General features: G+C 48.8%; 4 protein-coding genes across 4 annotated transcripts; 2 read left to right on the forward strand and 2 right to left on the reverse strand.

Moving 5' to 3' along the window:
- Positions 1 to 1,564: 1,564 nt before the first annotated feature.
- On the reverse strand, positions 1,565 to 4,819 carry T310_5234 (phosphoribosylaminoimidazole carboxylase; the record flags this gene model as incomplete). Its single annotated transcript, XM_013471894.1, has 12 exons — positions 1,565 to 1,712; positions 1,774 to 1,817; positions 1,913 to 1,928; positions 2,106 to 2,169; positions 2,283 to 2,307; positions 2,427 to 2,460; positions 2,704 to 2,795; positions 2,876 to 2,900; positions 2,954 to 3,122; positions 3,181 to 4,138; positions 4,188 to 4,285; positions 4,354 to 4,819. 12 exons carry the CDS (start codon positions 4,817 to 4,819, stop codon positions 1,565 to 1,567), a joined length of 2,139 nt encoding a protein of 712 aa, XP_013327348.1.
- Positions 4,820 to 5,573: 754 nt separating this feature from the next.
- T310_5235 (uncharacterized protein) lies at positions 5,574 to 7,081 on the forward strand (the record flags this gene model as incomplete). Its single annotated transcript, XM_013471895.1, has 4 exons — positions 5,574 to 5,583; positions 5,744 to 5,789; positions 5,850 to 5,898; positions 5,957 to 7,081. 4 exons carry the CDS (start codon positions 5,574 to 5,576, stop codon positions 7,079 to 7,081), a joined length of 1,230 nt encoding a protein of 409 aa, XP_013327349.1.
- An 899-nt stretch (positions 7,082 to 7,980) lies between these two features.
- T310_5236 (DNA repair protein Rad50) lies at positions 7,981 to 11,934 on the forward strand (the record flags this gene model as incomplete). Its single annotated transcript, XM_013471896.1, has 4 exons — positions 7,981 to 8,130; positions 8,181 to 9,610; positions 9,648 to 11,871; positions 11,926 to 11,934. 4 exons carry the CDS (start codon positions 7,981 to 7,983, stop codon positions 11,932 to 11,934), a joined length of 3,813 nt encoding a protein of 1,270 aa, XP_013327350.1.
- A 399-nt stretch (positions 11,935 to 12,333) lies between these two features.
- T310_5237 (DNA repair protein Rad1) lies at positions 12,334 to 13,572 on the reverse strand (the record flags this gene model as incomplete). The annotated part of the gene is made up of 1 exon (XM_013471897.1): positions 12,334 to 13,572. The coding sequence occupies one exon, from the start codon at positions 13,570 to 13,572 to the stop codon at positions 12,334 to 12,336; it is 1,239 nt and encodes a 412-aa protein (XP_013327351.1).
- Positions 13,573 to 14,010: the final 438 nt, after the last annotated feature.

Raw genomic sequence — 14,010 nt, forward strand, 5'->3', positions numbered from 1 at the left:
CTGCTGGGCTTGCCCGCAGATCACCCGCCGAGACGCCGGTGTTGCTGGCCCAGGGCGCCATGCATGGCACAGCCAACCATCTCGTATCCTGGTGGGAAGCCTGGAATGCGCGGGATCGCGGACTTCACACCTAATCGCTACCGCACCCCGAGCGTAACCAAGCACTAAACAATGCGAGTGCAACCACAGTCCTCTGCAGGTGATTACTGTGCAACCTGGCAGAGAAGGCAAAAGAATTAATTCGATACTTTGTCCGTCTGTCATCTCTGACCCGGTGGGGGAGTGCCGGACCCTCCCGTTCCATGTTTACGTGATCATCGTCCTTCCCCAGGCTCCCTGTGGAGCGTTGGAGCAATCGCTGTGCTGATCCGGCTGAAGCAAACTCATCCCAACTTGGTTTACGGTCTCGACCAGGCGAGTCCAGGAAATGTCTGGGCAGATGATTTACTCCGTAACTACGCCATTGCCAGAACCAGATGGCGCATGGATCTCGATCTCTCTTTATTCCAGGAACGAAACAATGGAACACAGCTCTTGGGACTGTAGATATTTATATTTCTGATTGTATCATCTAGTTTGCCAGGGACACGAAGTGGTGGTACGGATCTCAGTCCTGTGGTACACCATCCTCACCCCGCTCTTCTAGACCCCTACCTTGTTAAAATGAATGATGGCGTGACTGAGACAGATGACGGTTTTAGTCAGCCAGTCAGTCTGATCTCAGCTCGATCGATTTCTGCTTACTCCGTATATACTCGAAATGAGATCGTGACTATTACTAATGATCCAGGACGCCCGGTATGCAGCTCATGCTTTAGATAGGGAGACCGTAGCAGAGATGCGATGGAGCTCCTCTATAACCCCATCCGGTATGGCTTCAACTTGTTACACCGGCGCATGCAGCTTTCTATCTTTGGCAGTTAGACTCGCTCCTGACAAAGGACTGATGCAATTATACATAGGATGGAGTACTTTGCCAGTTAAAAAAAAAGAATAAAAAAAATATGAACGTTTGTTTCTGTCTGCTTTGTTCAATGATCATGTTGTCAATTACTCCGTACAAACAAGTCGTCGGTAGTACAGTACCTTTGTCACTAACTGTAATAATTTCTTGACAAATACTCTATACACCATAAAAGGTACCACTATTAACTTGAACCAATGATAGGTACTCCCGTCCTGTCTGAAATCTAAATTAATAGCCGGAATGGACAGTGACCTTCTCTGGACCAGTCAGTCATGCAAGATGGGGCCGGGCCGCCTAATAATAAACTCGACGATCTCAACGGAGTACGGTTCAAGAATAATAAATGGTAGGCTGCCAGCCAATTAATTGTCCGAGCGGGGGCCAGGCCATCCGGCAGGACGGAATACACATGAACAACCCGTAATCCAATCCTTTTACGGTGTAGGTAGGTTAACTTATCCCATTTATTATTACCTGGTATTCCATTATCCACTTCTATAGGAAAGTGGATGGACGGACCCTAACTTAGTACAGAATGGGGCAGTAAATAATAATAATAACTAGTAGTAATAATAATAGTAGGGTGCTAGACAATAATTAGCAAGAATCTGATCTGAATGGATCCGGAACTTGCACTCCAGTCTCCAGCCCGCTCGCACTTTTCCTTTTTCTTCTCTTTTCCTTTTTTTTGCCCTCATCGGGCTTCCCCCTTTCAGTTTCGGCTTCCCGCTTACTTCCATGGAAACTTTATGGAGTAATTACCTTAGTACACTCCATATGGAGTACTCTGTACTGTATGTACATACGATAGGATACGCTTTTTGCCCACTTGTGCGTAATGTGTATACACCTACCTAGGTAGGTAGGAGTATGGTGTAGGTACCTAGGTACCTATGGGGTACAGAGTACTGAGTACAGTAAATCTGACTGGACAGTAGTACATACCGGTAACCGTGGGTACCTTGAGTACCTACAGTATTACTGGTAGATTAGTTTCTTGTACGGAGTAAATCGCCCCAGCCAAGACTTGGGTACGGAGTACACTGTACGGAGTACTGGTGAGCAGAAGGAAGTTAGGAACAGCAAGCGAACAGGAAGTAGACAGGACCAGCCAACAACTTACTCCTAGATAACCTACCTACTAATTGACGCTATTAATAGAAATGAATACTCCGTAGGATGATTAGCAGGTAATATTATACCTACAGTATTCTTTCTTTTTTTTAACTTTTAGCGACTTAATTCCTCCGTATCAGATTGCTGGGGCGGAAAAAAAAAGGTATTCTAAATGAATGGCTTGAGATTAACTACATACAGTACGGAGTACGGGTCCAATCCTTCTGGACCCGCAGATATGATATGATGCATTTATTCCAGAATAAGCGAGCGAGCGAGCGAGCGATCGAGCGCCCCCATCTTAGGTACGGTGTACTCTACTCTGTACTACCATTCGGCGTACTGTACCAATCGAATGAGCCTGGACTGATAAGGTACTGTACGTATGTACGGAGTACATCCATGTAGGTACTGTAGGTAGCCAACGTTACTCTCAACCAACAATTCTCTTTTCTTTTCCTCTTAAGACGTGTGACCACAAGCTGTAGGTAAGTCCGGCCCCTCTGTATGTAACTATGGAGTACGACTCTCTATCTACTGCTATTGCCAGTTCCCTGTGCCGCTTGAGCGAACCAAACCAACAAGTATCACACGACAAATGGCACATGTACAGTACATACATGTAGATGTAGATTGATGGATATAGAATAGCATTGGCATCACATGATATCAAATTCAGCATATATCTTTCTTCTCTATCTATATTGTCAAGCTGATATGATATAGCTGATGATTTTTCTTGATTTTTCTTCTATTCATTGCCCGTGATGGAGCGCATCGTTATGTACGCACGTACTTGACATGCCAATCGTTATATCTCGTGACCGTTTTTTTTATTTCTTCTCCATCTGCTCAAAATACTTCTCCCACCCGATTTCTCGCATCTTCGCCCCCTTCACCTCCAGGTTCTCTGTCTTGGCGTTCTCTGCGTACTCCTCCACCTTGCGACGGATGGTGGGGTCGAAAGAGCCCAGGAATCGTGCCGCCAGTAAGGCCGCATTGATGCTGTTGTTGATTCCGACGGTCGCGACGGGTACGCCTGTACAGACGTCAGTGTCAATGCTGTAAAATTCACCAGTTTAATTAGGGTGACACACCTCGTGGCATCTGCACAATGCTGTACAAACTGTCAACTCCATCCAAAGCGCTGCCTTTCACCGGAACCCCAATCACCGGAAGAGACGTGTGGGCCGCCGCCATGCCAGGCAGATGTGCCGCTCCCCCTGCCGCAGCGATGATGACCTTGATGCCGCGAGACGCCGCCTTCGAGGCATATTCCGCCATATACGTAGGCGTCCGATGCGCAGACGTAATGTCAACCTCCGGCTCAATGCCAAAGTAATCTCTCAGAAGCTTAAGGCCCGGCACCAAGGTCTTCAGGTCGCTGTCGGAGCCCATGACAACCCCAACGGTGGGCGCGGGCTTCGAAGGACCCGATTTCTGCGGCGGCGTCTTGATATCGCTGCGCTGAGCGCGAATCTCATCCACAACATCAATCAGAGGCTGGATGATCGTCTCCGCCTCGTGCATTGTAGCGGCCGTGACAGTCACATGGCCCATCTTCCGCCCTGGCCTGGCGGCGCCTTTGCTGTAAAGATGGATGCTGGCGTTCGGTATCGAAAGCGCTTTTTCTGCCACTTTCAGGTGCGAGTCTGGCGTTGCCCCGCCGATAATGTTGAGCATGATCGACGGCTGCCGGAGTTCAAGGCTCTTCGGAGGAATCGGGAGATCGAGAATGGCCCTCAGATGGGCATCAAACTGGGAAAGTGCACAGCCCTCAATCGTATAGTGGCCGGAGTTGTGGATCCGGCTCGCAATCTCACACAAAAAGATCGAGTCATCCTCGAGCAGAAACATCTCGACCCCAAACACACCTTTCCCTTCAAAGGCAGCCACTGCATTGCGGGCCAATTCTTGAGCTTTTTGGTTGATGGCGTCAGACACATTCCGTGCTGGTGCGTAGACGAGCTTGCATATTGAGTCCTCCTGCACAGTTTCCACTGTAGGATAAGAGAGGACGCTGTCATTGGTTTTTACAACCATGACCGCCAATTCCTTGCAACAATGTTAGACCGAAACCAGCATGCAAGATGATAATACTGACCATCTTGAAGTTAACCCACTTCTCTGCGTACAAGGGGCGATTCTTCAAAGCTTCAAGGGCCGCGGGGATATCCTCCTTGGACTTGACAGGGTAGTTACCTATTTATCCCGCTGTAAGACTGAGTTGCGACGCGAGAAGTGCGCAAAAAAAAAGGAGGATCACATACCCCGGCCATCGTATGCAAGAGTCTTCGATTTCAGCATCAGAGGAAAGCCCAGCTGCTCACCGATTTCCGCCAGCTCCTCTGGCGAGTTTTGCACGAGCTCGCGGTAGTCCGCCATTGGGATATTGTATTTTGACAGGTACTTCTTCTGCTCAAATTTATTCTGAATGATCCGGATGGCCTTCCAGCTGGGCTCAATCCTGACCTCGGAGGCCACCTCTTCGAGGGCATGGGTGTCCACATGCTCGATCTCGGCCGTCAAGACATCGGAGATCTTTGCAAGCTTGTGGACGGATTCACGGTCATTGAATGACCCGACCACATGGCCGTCGTGAGCACTGATCTGTTTCGCCGGCGCATTCTCCGCATCCAGGATGTTCATTTGGATATTCAGTCGGTTGGCGGACTCCATGAGCATTCTGCCCAGTTGCCCGCCACCGAGCACGCCGACTTTGGGAGAATTCCACATCGTGTCTGAAGTCGGCAATTCCCTCTCCTGTCGCCAGTACGGATTAAAGCTTGTTGGTGATCTGCAAAATAATAGTATACGAGCCCCCCTCCCCTCACTTTTACGCTGCCGACTGGGTGGATCCAGGACTAAAAAAAAATATCGGATCTTGAAAGAAAATGGTCACGTGATAGCCAATCAAATACCTACAGTCGCTTGGAGAAGAAACCTTAATTTAGTTGGAAGCAGAGGGCCTTGGAGAATCAAATTGCTAGGAATCGTTTGAGACTTCCAAGGACTAATGCATTGCAGTTACTGAAGTCACACCCTTTTATTCATCTAGCAAGTATTTCAGAAGTTTCACTTGATGCGCCAGTTGTAATGTGTGCGGCCTGCTACTTTATCACCTTAATTGCCTCACATCTCCACATATCTTGAAGTCATGTTCATCAGATTTACATAATCGATTTTTTTTGGAAAATTGGAAAGATAAAACAAAGAAAGAGTGCACAGATTGAGGGTAAATGAAGCTCTTATCGATCCTCACGTGCGGGGCGCTGGTTCTCCAACTCTACCCAAATTGTTCGGCGGGCTGCTGCCAGGCAGCCAATGAGCGAATTGATTGGGCTGTGGCGCACCAGCGCGCTAAGCAGCCGATCGTATCGTATCGCAATCGCTATGCGGCGCGTTGCTGCAGTCTGACTTTTGCTGGACCAAGCTCTCGTCTCCCTCTCAACATTGCTGGTGATCTGGAGATCACCCCAGGACTGGCAACATGTCCTTAGGTAAGTCCTGTGCTTTTGAAAATTAGCTTTGCTTCCAGTGTGAACCTTTTCACGCGCTGTCATCCTGTCGCGGAAATTGCTTCACGCTTCAGCTGTCAACCATTGCGATCTTGAATGTGTTGGGCTCCAGGTTAAGAATCTTGCTGACCTAGTTTTGTAGACGAAGAAATCCTCGAGGCTGTCGCACGAGATGGCTCGATGGACTAGTACGTGAAGCTCGTCCAATGATTTCTCCAGGCAATTTCAAGATGCTCACACTGATGCAGCGACAAGTGGCCCGGGATGTTGGAGCCGTTAATTGAACGGCTAGATCAGGTATCTTATTGAAAATAACCGGTATGAAGCATCATTTCATTGCTAATAGTTCGATTAGATAGTCCGAAATGACTTTCCAATGCCGAAGATACCCCCAGAACTCGCTTCCTCCTTCGCTATGCAGCAGCCCTCAGTCCCCTCTTCGTATCCGTCTCAAGATGCCAGCTTCTTGCAGAGCAGCAACAAGGAGAACGCCCCTCCTTCAGAACCCCTAGAACCGTCACAGATATCCAGCGAACGTGTACCAGATTCTCTGCCATCACAACGGGATACCTCGAATGACCCGCTCCCACCTCCACTACTATCCCTCTTGGAATCGATCAAGTCTACTTTGAGATCATACTTTGCGTTGAAACCACCACACACAATACAGCGACTGGTAGAGCTGATTCTCCGTCCCACTCGTCATTACCGTACATTACCTGCTTATCTTAGAGCTGTCGATCGAGTAGTTGCTGTCTCTAGCACCGCAGATATCTTCCCTCTTCCCAGAGCGGGGCCGGACGACCTGCCTAATGGGATCGCTAATGGCTCAAGTACCGGCTTTATGGTTACAGATGATTCTCTGGGCAGCGACGAATCCTTAGGAGGAGCGCTATTAACTCCAATACCGTGGTTAAATAACACGGACCCGGACGGTAATAATACGGATTCGACTGCGGAAGGTAAGTGGACTATGGATTCGAATTCTGCACGCGATGTGTCATCGATCAACGTGCTGATTTATGACGATATAGGAGCCGCGAGTCAAAGCGGGCTTGTCGGACAAGAGCAGGAGGTTGGCACCGTTATGAGTCCGCGTCCAGAACATGCCACTGCTGTAACCGTTGAGAATGAAACAGGAGAGTCGCATACGTCCCCGCCGCCTGAAGAAATCCCCCATGCGCGTGGTCCACCAGTGGTAGGTGTGGAGGACATGGGGCTGCAGAACGGGAGGGGCATCGAGATGTCTCTTGCAACGAATGCCGCGCCAGACAGCGATGAGTCTGGAAACAAACCCGAGCAGGTGACAGGGGATTCTGGTGCCAAGAGCAATACCGGTGGAGATGCTGATGGGGATGGGGACATTGTTCTGGACGATGTTACGGGCAAGGGAGTTGATCAAGGACAGGCCGGCCCAGAATCAGAAGAACGGCAGCAAGAGCAACAACGACCATCGGAAACGGATACCCCTACAGATTAATTAATTGATTAATTGCAAAACTAATCTAATCTGACGGGTTGTGATGACCATGACACGGAATTTAATGACTTGAAAAGCAATTACTTTTCTATACAAGTCTCCAGACATGACCAATTCTGAATAATAGTCAAGTCGTATATTAGCTAATTCAAACATAGGCTGTATTAGACTGCTCAAACACTTTATATTCAGTTAATGTAAACTAGGATATCTGATTTTTTCCTCCCCGACAAGTTAACATGCAAAGTTCACTCCATAGATCGACACTACAAATATACGTAATTCATATGATAGAACCGGTTCAAGGAAACCCTCCCATCTTCTTTTTGATGAATCTTGAAACCCTCTAACAGACTCCATGTGATAGTTTATTCTTGGGTCATGGTGTAGATACAAAATACCAATTAGGTAAACAAGACTGAGTTAATCACGTGACCTCGCGCCACCGACCCCGCGTCTCTGACGCGCCAGGCAGCCTCATCTCATTTCGGTAAGAAGCTACCTGCACCGCCTTCAAACCGGACGGACGGTTGAGAGGAGAGAGAGCACATCAAAGCTTTCTCCTACTCAGCGTTCATTCCTCAGAGAGAGCTGGTCAAGATGTAAGTTTTCTATCTTCGTCCCTTTATGAGACAAAAAACAAAGAAGAAAGTCTGTTGCTAACTCCGTTAGGTGTAAGTTTTTCTGGACATAACGGCTTTAGGGAATTGGAACTCTGGTCTGATACTCTTGCAGCGAGAATCGACAAGCTTTCCATTCTTGGGTGGGTCTTCTTTTTCTCGATTCGACGACGTGGTTTGTTATAGATCTAACGAGTCGATGTAGTGTACGTTCGTTCGACAATACCAGGAGCGAGACCATCCAGTTCCACACGCCTTTGACCTTGATCGTTGGATATAATGGGTCGGGAAAGACTGTACGTGGGAGAATTGCTCTCTGTCTTGATATGTGCTTACACATCCCAGACGATCATTGAATGCCTCAAATATGCCACCACTGGCGAGCTACCGCCCAACAGCAAGGGCGGAGCCTTCATCCACGATCCCAAGGTGCGCACCTTTGACCTTTGGAGCCGACGTTTGCTAAAATTAGGATATAGCTATGTGGAGAAAAGGAGGTTCTTGCCCAAGTGAAGCTCGCGTTCAAGAGTACGTCGGGGGCTAAGATGGTGGCGACCCGGAGTTTGCAGCTCACAGTGAAGAAGACAACGCGACAGCAGAAAACTCTGGAGGGCCAGCTCTTGATGGTCAAGGATGGCGAAAGGACTGCGATCTCTTCCCGTGTTGCGGAGCTGGACCAGATTATGCCCCAGTACCTTGGTGTTTCTAAAGCGATCCTCGACTCGGTCATATTCTGCCACCAGGACGAAAGTCTCTGGCCGATGAGTGAGCCTTCTGTTCTAAAGAAAAAATTTGATGAGATTTTCGAAGCCATGAAATACACCAAGGCTATCGAGAACATCAAAGCTCTAAGGAAGAAACAAAACGAAGAGCTTGCAAAATACAAAATTATGGAGCAGCACGCGAAAGAGGACAAGGATAAAGCCGATCGTGCTGAAAAGAGATCGATCAAGCTTCAGGAGGAGATCGAGGCCTTGCGCGAAGAGACACATAAACTCTCGCAGGAGATGCGGCAAGCTGCTGAGTTGGCCGACAAAGCTTGGAAGGAATCAGAGAGCTACGCTCAAATTATCGGTGCCCTGGAAGGAAAGCGTATTGAGGCTAAGAGCATCCAGACGAGTATCGATAACTTAAAGCGGCATCTGGTTGAAGTCGACGAACCAGACGAATGGCTCCAGTCGACTTTGGAGCAGTTCGAGTCTAGGCAGATCCAGCTCCAGAACCAGGAGGAAGAACAGAAGGAAAGGTATATGAATATCAAGGAACAGATCGCGAGAGCCCGGCGACAGCTGGGTTTGAAGCAGGCCGAATGCGGCAAGTTCGAAAATGACAAAGCACAGTTTGAGCGACAGGTGGAAAGAAGGGAAAATATGATCAAGGAAATCGCGCGTCGAAATAATATCCGCGGGTTTGACGACACTCTTGACGAAACCCAGATTGATGAATTCATGCAGAGGATGCGGAAACTTGTCAAGGATCACAACCAAGCCCTAGAGCGCACCAGAAAGGAGGGGCAGGCCGAGCTGCGAGAAACGCAAAATATTCTCAACCAGATTGCACAGCGCAAATCTGCGCTTCAGGAAAGCAAGAATGTTGCAAGAAGGCAAATTTCAGAGTATGACAAAGAGGCATCAAAGTATCAAACCAGACTTGACGAGATCGACGTCGATGAGGGAACAATCGCTGTTCTCGAATCCAAAAAAGAAAGTGTCGAGGCTCGCTTAAGTAAACTCAAAGAGACTGCACGCACTGCTTCTTGGGACAAGGAAATCCAAAATGCCAATGCCGAGCTCAAGTCCCTCGAGGACGAGAGCTCCCGGCTGAACGCAGAGCTCATAGCGGGAACAAAAAAGGACCGGAGATCTAGCTCGCTTGGATCATCTGAAGAAGGAGCTCAAAGATCGCGAGCGTCAATTGGAGACTATGAAGGGAGCACATGGGGATAGGCTGGCCAAGCTCATAAGCCCAAGTTGGCATCCTGAGACTTTAGAGCAAGATTTCCAAAAGACTCTAGAGGAAGAATCTAGGTCTCTGACGCTTGCAGAGCGTGATCGTGATGGAGTTGGAAGGGGGCTGGAACATGTGGAGTTCAAGCTCAAGAACGTCAGGAAAGAACTGAGACAGCGGCAGAAAGAGCTTGACGAATGCGTTAAAAGGATTCGTGAGGCGATCGATGATGAGCCTTCCGAGTATCCTGACGTTGTCAAACAACGCCAAGCACAGCTAGATATGGCTAAAAGGGACGCAGACCAGTATGCTGGGATGGGTGAATATCTCAATAAATGTTTGGAAGCAGCGAAACAGAGAAAGGTTTGCAGAACCTGTGCAAGGCCGTTCAAGACAGAAGCAGAATTCCAGGCGTTCAAAAATAAATTGGAAGCGCTTGTCAAGAAGGCCACCCAAGATGCCGAGGATGAAAATCTGCAGCAACTCGAAGAGGACCTGGAAAATGCGCGAGCAGCTAGTACTGATTACGATACATGGGTTCGCCTGTCTCAGACTGATATCCCGGGCCTTGAGAAGGAAGAAGAGCAATGTGAATCTCAGAGGGAAGGGCTCTTGGCTAAGATCGAAGAACACGACAATATTGTTAGTGAGCGGATGGACAAGAAGAGAGAGGTTGAGTCTCTTACCAAAACGGTGGCGTCGATTGTTCGATATGACGGCGAAATCAAGTCTCTTCGATCTCAAATCCAGGATCTTACTTCGAAACAGCAAGATTCAGATTCTTCACGGACTCTGGAGGACATTCAAGACGAAATTGCTGCCGTTGGAGAGAAGTCTCGGGCTGTCAAGAAAACCATATCGAAACTTACTGCCGAGAAGGACCAGTCGCGAACTGACATAAACAAGCTGGAACTAGAATTGAGAGACGTGCAAAGTAGTCTCGATAACGCTAGCCACCAGTTGGAGAAGAAGTCTGGACTCGTTGCTCGGATCGAAGAGTACAAGAAATTGATTGCCAAGCAGCGGGAGGCCATTGAGAAAGCCGACGAAGACATCGAGAAGCTTGCTCCCGAAATGGCAAAAGCCCAAGCTAGGCATGATGATATCAGTCAACGTGCTGAAGCTAGAGAGAGGGAGCTGCAGCAAACTCTATCGCACCTGTCTGAAAGCCTGCATCAGCTGAACCTTGCAAATGAGGAGATCAAGTCCTACAATGACCGAGGGGGGCCAGATCAATTAGCCAAGAGCAGGAATGACTTGAGAGCGATTGAGGAAGAGATCAACTCCCTCGAAGCAGAACAGGCCAATATCACGCGGGAGATAAACAAAATCTCGGCTCAGTTGAAGGATAGTGAGAATACCAAACGGCAGTATTCGGACAATCTTGCCTACCGCCAGGCATGCAGAGCGCTAGAGCAAGTGCAGGCGGAAATCGAAAAGCTGGAGGCTCAAAACGCAGAGATTGACCGTAATCGCTTTAAGGAAGAATCCGAGCGCTGGACCCGGAAACACAATGCTCTCGCGGCACAGCAAGCAAGCAAGATGGGCGAGATGAAGTCCAAGGATGATCAGCTCATGCAGCTCTTGGCGGACTGGAATACCGATTATAAAGATGCGGCACAGAAGTACAAGGAGGCTCATATAAAAGTGGAAACGACAAAGGCGGCTGTTGAAGACCTGGGTCGATATGGAAGCGCGCTTGACAAGGCCATCATGAAGTACCACAGCCTAAAGATGGAGGAGATTAACCGGATCATCGAAGAGCTGTGGCAAAAGACGTATAGAGGCACCGATGTAGATACCATCCAAATCCGCTCCGACAATGAAAATGCCAAGGGAAACCGGTCTTATAACTACCGTGTTGTCATGGTCAAGCAAGGTGCTGAAATGGACATGCGTGGCCGTTGCAGCGCTGGGCAAAAGGTGCTTGCCAGTATCATTATCCGTCTTGCTCTTGCAGAATGTTTTGGCGTTAACTGCGGACTTATTGCGCTTGATGAGCCGACTACGAACCTTGACCGGGACAACATTCGGTCTCTCGCTGAATCGCTCCACGACATCATTAAGGCTCGTCAGCAGCAGGCTAATTTCCAGCTGATTGTCATTACTCACGACGAAGAATTTCTGCATCATATGCAGTGCGGAGACTTCAGTGACTATTATTACCGAGTGTCAAGGAACGAGAAGCAGAAATCGATCATTGAGAGGCAGTCTATCGCTGAGGTGTGTCTTCTGTTGAGAAATTATATCATTGTATGGACTAACTGACAAGAATAGGTTATGTGATATTGCGTACGATTTTACCTGCCACTCTATTCCGTCTTCCGAGTTTCTTAGGAGGCCAGGGCGGTTGTCCTTGATAGCTTCTGAAAGTTGTTAGTCGAACCTTGGTATTTACGTTATCATTGTATAGATAGAGTGCTCCACTGGAGTTAGGGCGTTCCGGTTATCTGCAGCTGGATATAATGGGAATATAGATGAGAATGAACCACATCGTACAGTACGTTACTCTGGTCTTTACATGTAGTGGCATACGTAAGGAAAAGCACTTGCGTTTTTTTTTTTGAATTCTTTTTCCAACAAAGAAGCAGAGCTTCTTAATGCGTGAGACTAAACTATACGATGTATCAAGGTAAGGGCAGCCGGGGTTTCACAACAAACTACACGGTACAGTGTACCTCATCCCTACAGATCGTCCTCTCCTCCGTCATCACCATCATCATACTCTTCTCCCACTTCCCTATCGTCGTTGTCCTCCTCCTCCTCATCATCGACCAACGGCACAAACCGGAAGTCGACGAAGCTCACGTTGCTGCCGAAGCCGCCACTCGGCAGCGGCACACCTCCCGAAGAAGCTCCATTGTTGCTGTCATTATTTCCCCCGAGCTCGATCATGAATTGCAGACTCAGCACGCCCTGTATGTCGCCGCGAATGCTGACTTTGCTGGCGACGGCCATTGCGCGGGCGGCTTTGCGGATTAGAGAGAAGCGGTAGTTTTGTTTGACGCGACTGCCCATGGATGACGGTGGGTTGACGAGGAAGGTCTCCGTTACTGTAGGAGCGAGCTTGGACTTCTTCTTCGAAGGCTGGGGTCTACCGTCCCCAGTTAGGACTTTGTAATGGGTGTGAGATAGCGAGCTTCCACTGCCCTCGCCGTCTTTTTCTATCGAGAACTCGACGGTGGACTCGCTGAACGGGCCACCAGAGCCAGAGAGTGCAAAGAACGGTTCTCGCTTGGCTGATGCGGAGATCGTGAGGATGTTTGGGTTCGTCGCATCTAGTTCGGTTATGGCATTGTGCAGCCACGCTGATCGCATGATGATCTTCATTATTATCGCATCGCGTTGCAGCGGGATGTCCAGCTCGCCAGCCGCCGAACCGAAGGAAGGATCGTCTGGGTCGTAGGTCGTGAGTTCGCAGGTCGTCGTTACGCCCGCTTCGGAAAGGATGATGCTGAGAGGACTCCCGACATGGGAGTAGCGCAATGTGCATGACCGATTGAGAAGTAAGGCCGGGGTTGTGAAAGCGTCTGAACCTGTGGGGTTCTGTTGTTGCGCACTTGTTGCTGCTGCGAACGAGTTACTACTCGCTGACGTGTTGTTATCGCTGATGCCGAAAATCTGGAGTGTCTCCAGGAGAGCGGAAAGGGAGATCAAGAAATGGGGATATAATACGCCGGCGTCCGAGTCATCATCGTTGTCGTTGTTGTTATTATTGGGGCCGGGAGGTGGGTTGAAGCTATAAGTCGTAAAGAGGGCCTTGTCTAGAAACGCCAATCCCTGCATCACCCGGCTTTCTTCAACGGAAAAGCGAATTCCCTCTGGCGTGATCTGAACAGAAGCCTTTGAGGCGAAGCCAATACACCGCAACAGGGTGTAAAGATGGTTGGCGTTGCTAGAGACAGCGGTGAAAATGGGCTCCATGTTTCAGAAGATCACAAGCCCGTCATAAAATGAATGAATGGATCGAATAGAACCCTAGTATGCGATTTCGGACGGAGAAAGAGTCCGGTCAAGAAAACATTCAAGGATCTAGCAGTAAAAACCCTTCATTGCTCCAGCTTATCATACATTATCATGCGTAACGGTGACTTTGAGGGTGTGATTGCAGTTAAACATAGACCCCAACGGCGCAGATCATGAATACCGCTCCGAAACTATTGAGACTCAGGTCAGCATCTGAAAGCAATTGAGAACATAAGGTCGCGTATGCGCCTACCCAAACGCCAGAGAAGCCGGAAAGCCCAACAGAGGGATATTCAGGAAAGATCGGTCTGAACAGAGTCAGTAAGCCGGATCACTTAGTAGTGAGGGTTCAACGGACTTAAACCGAAGAGGCCAGTAAGGATTAAAGCTGTAAAT

This window comes from Rasamsonia emersonii (assembly GCF_000968595.1).
Source record: "Rasamsonia emersonii CBS 393.64 chromosome Unknown ctg1118621760261, whole genome shotgun sequence".
Taxonomy (NCBI): domain Eukaryota; kingdom Fungi; phylum Ascomycota; class Eurotiomycetes; order Eurotiales; family Trichocomaceae; genus Rasamsonia; species Rasamsonia emersonii.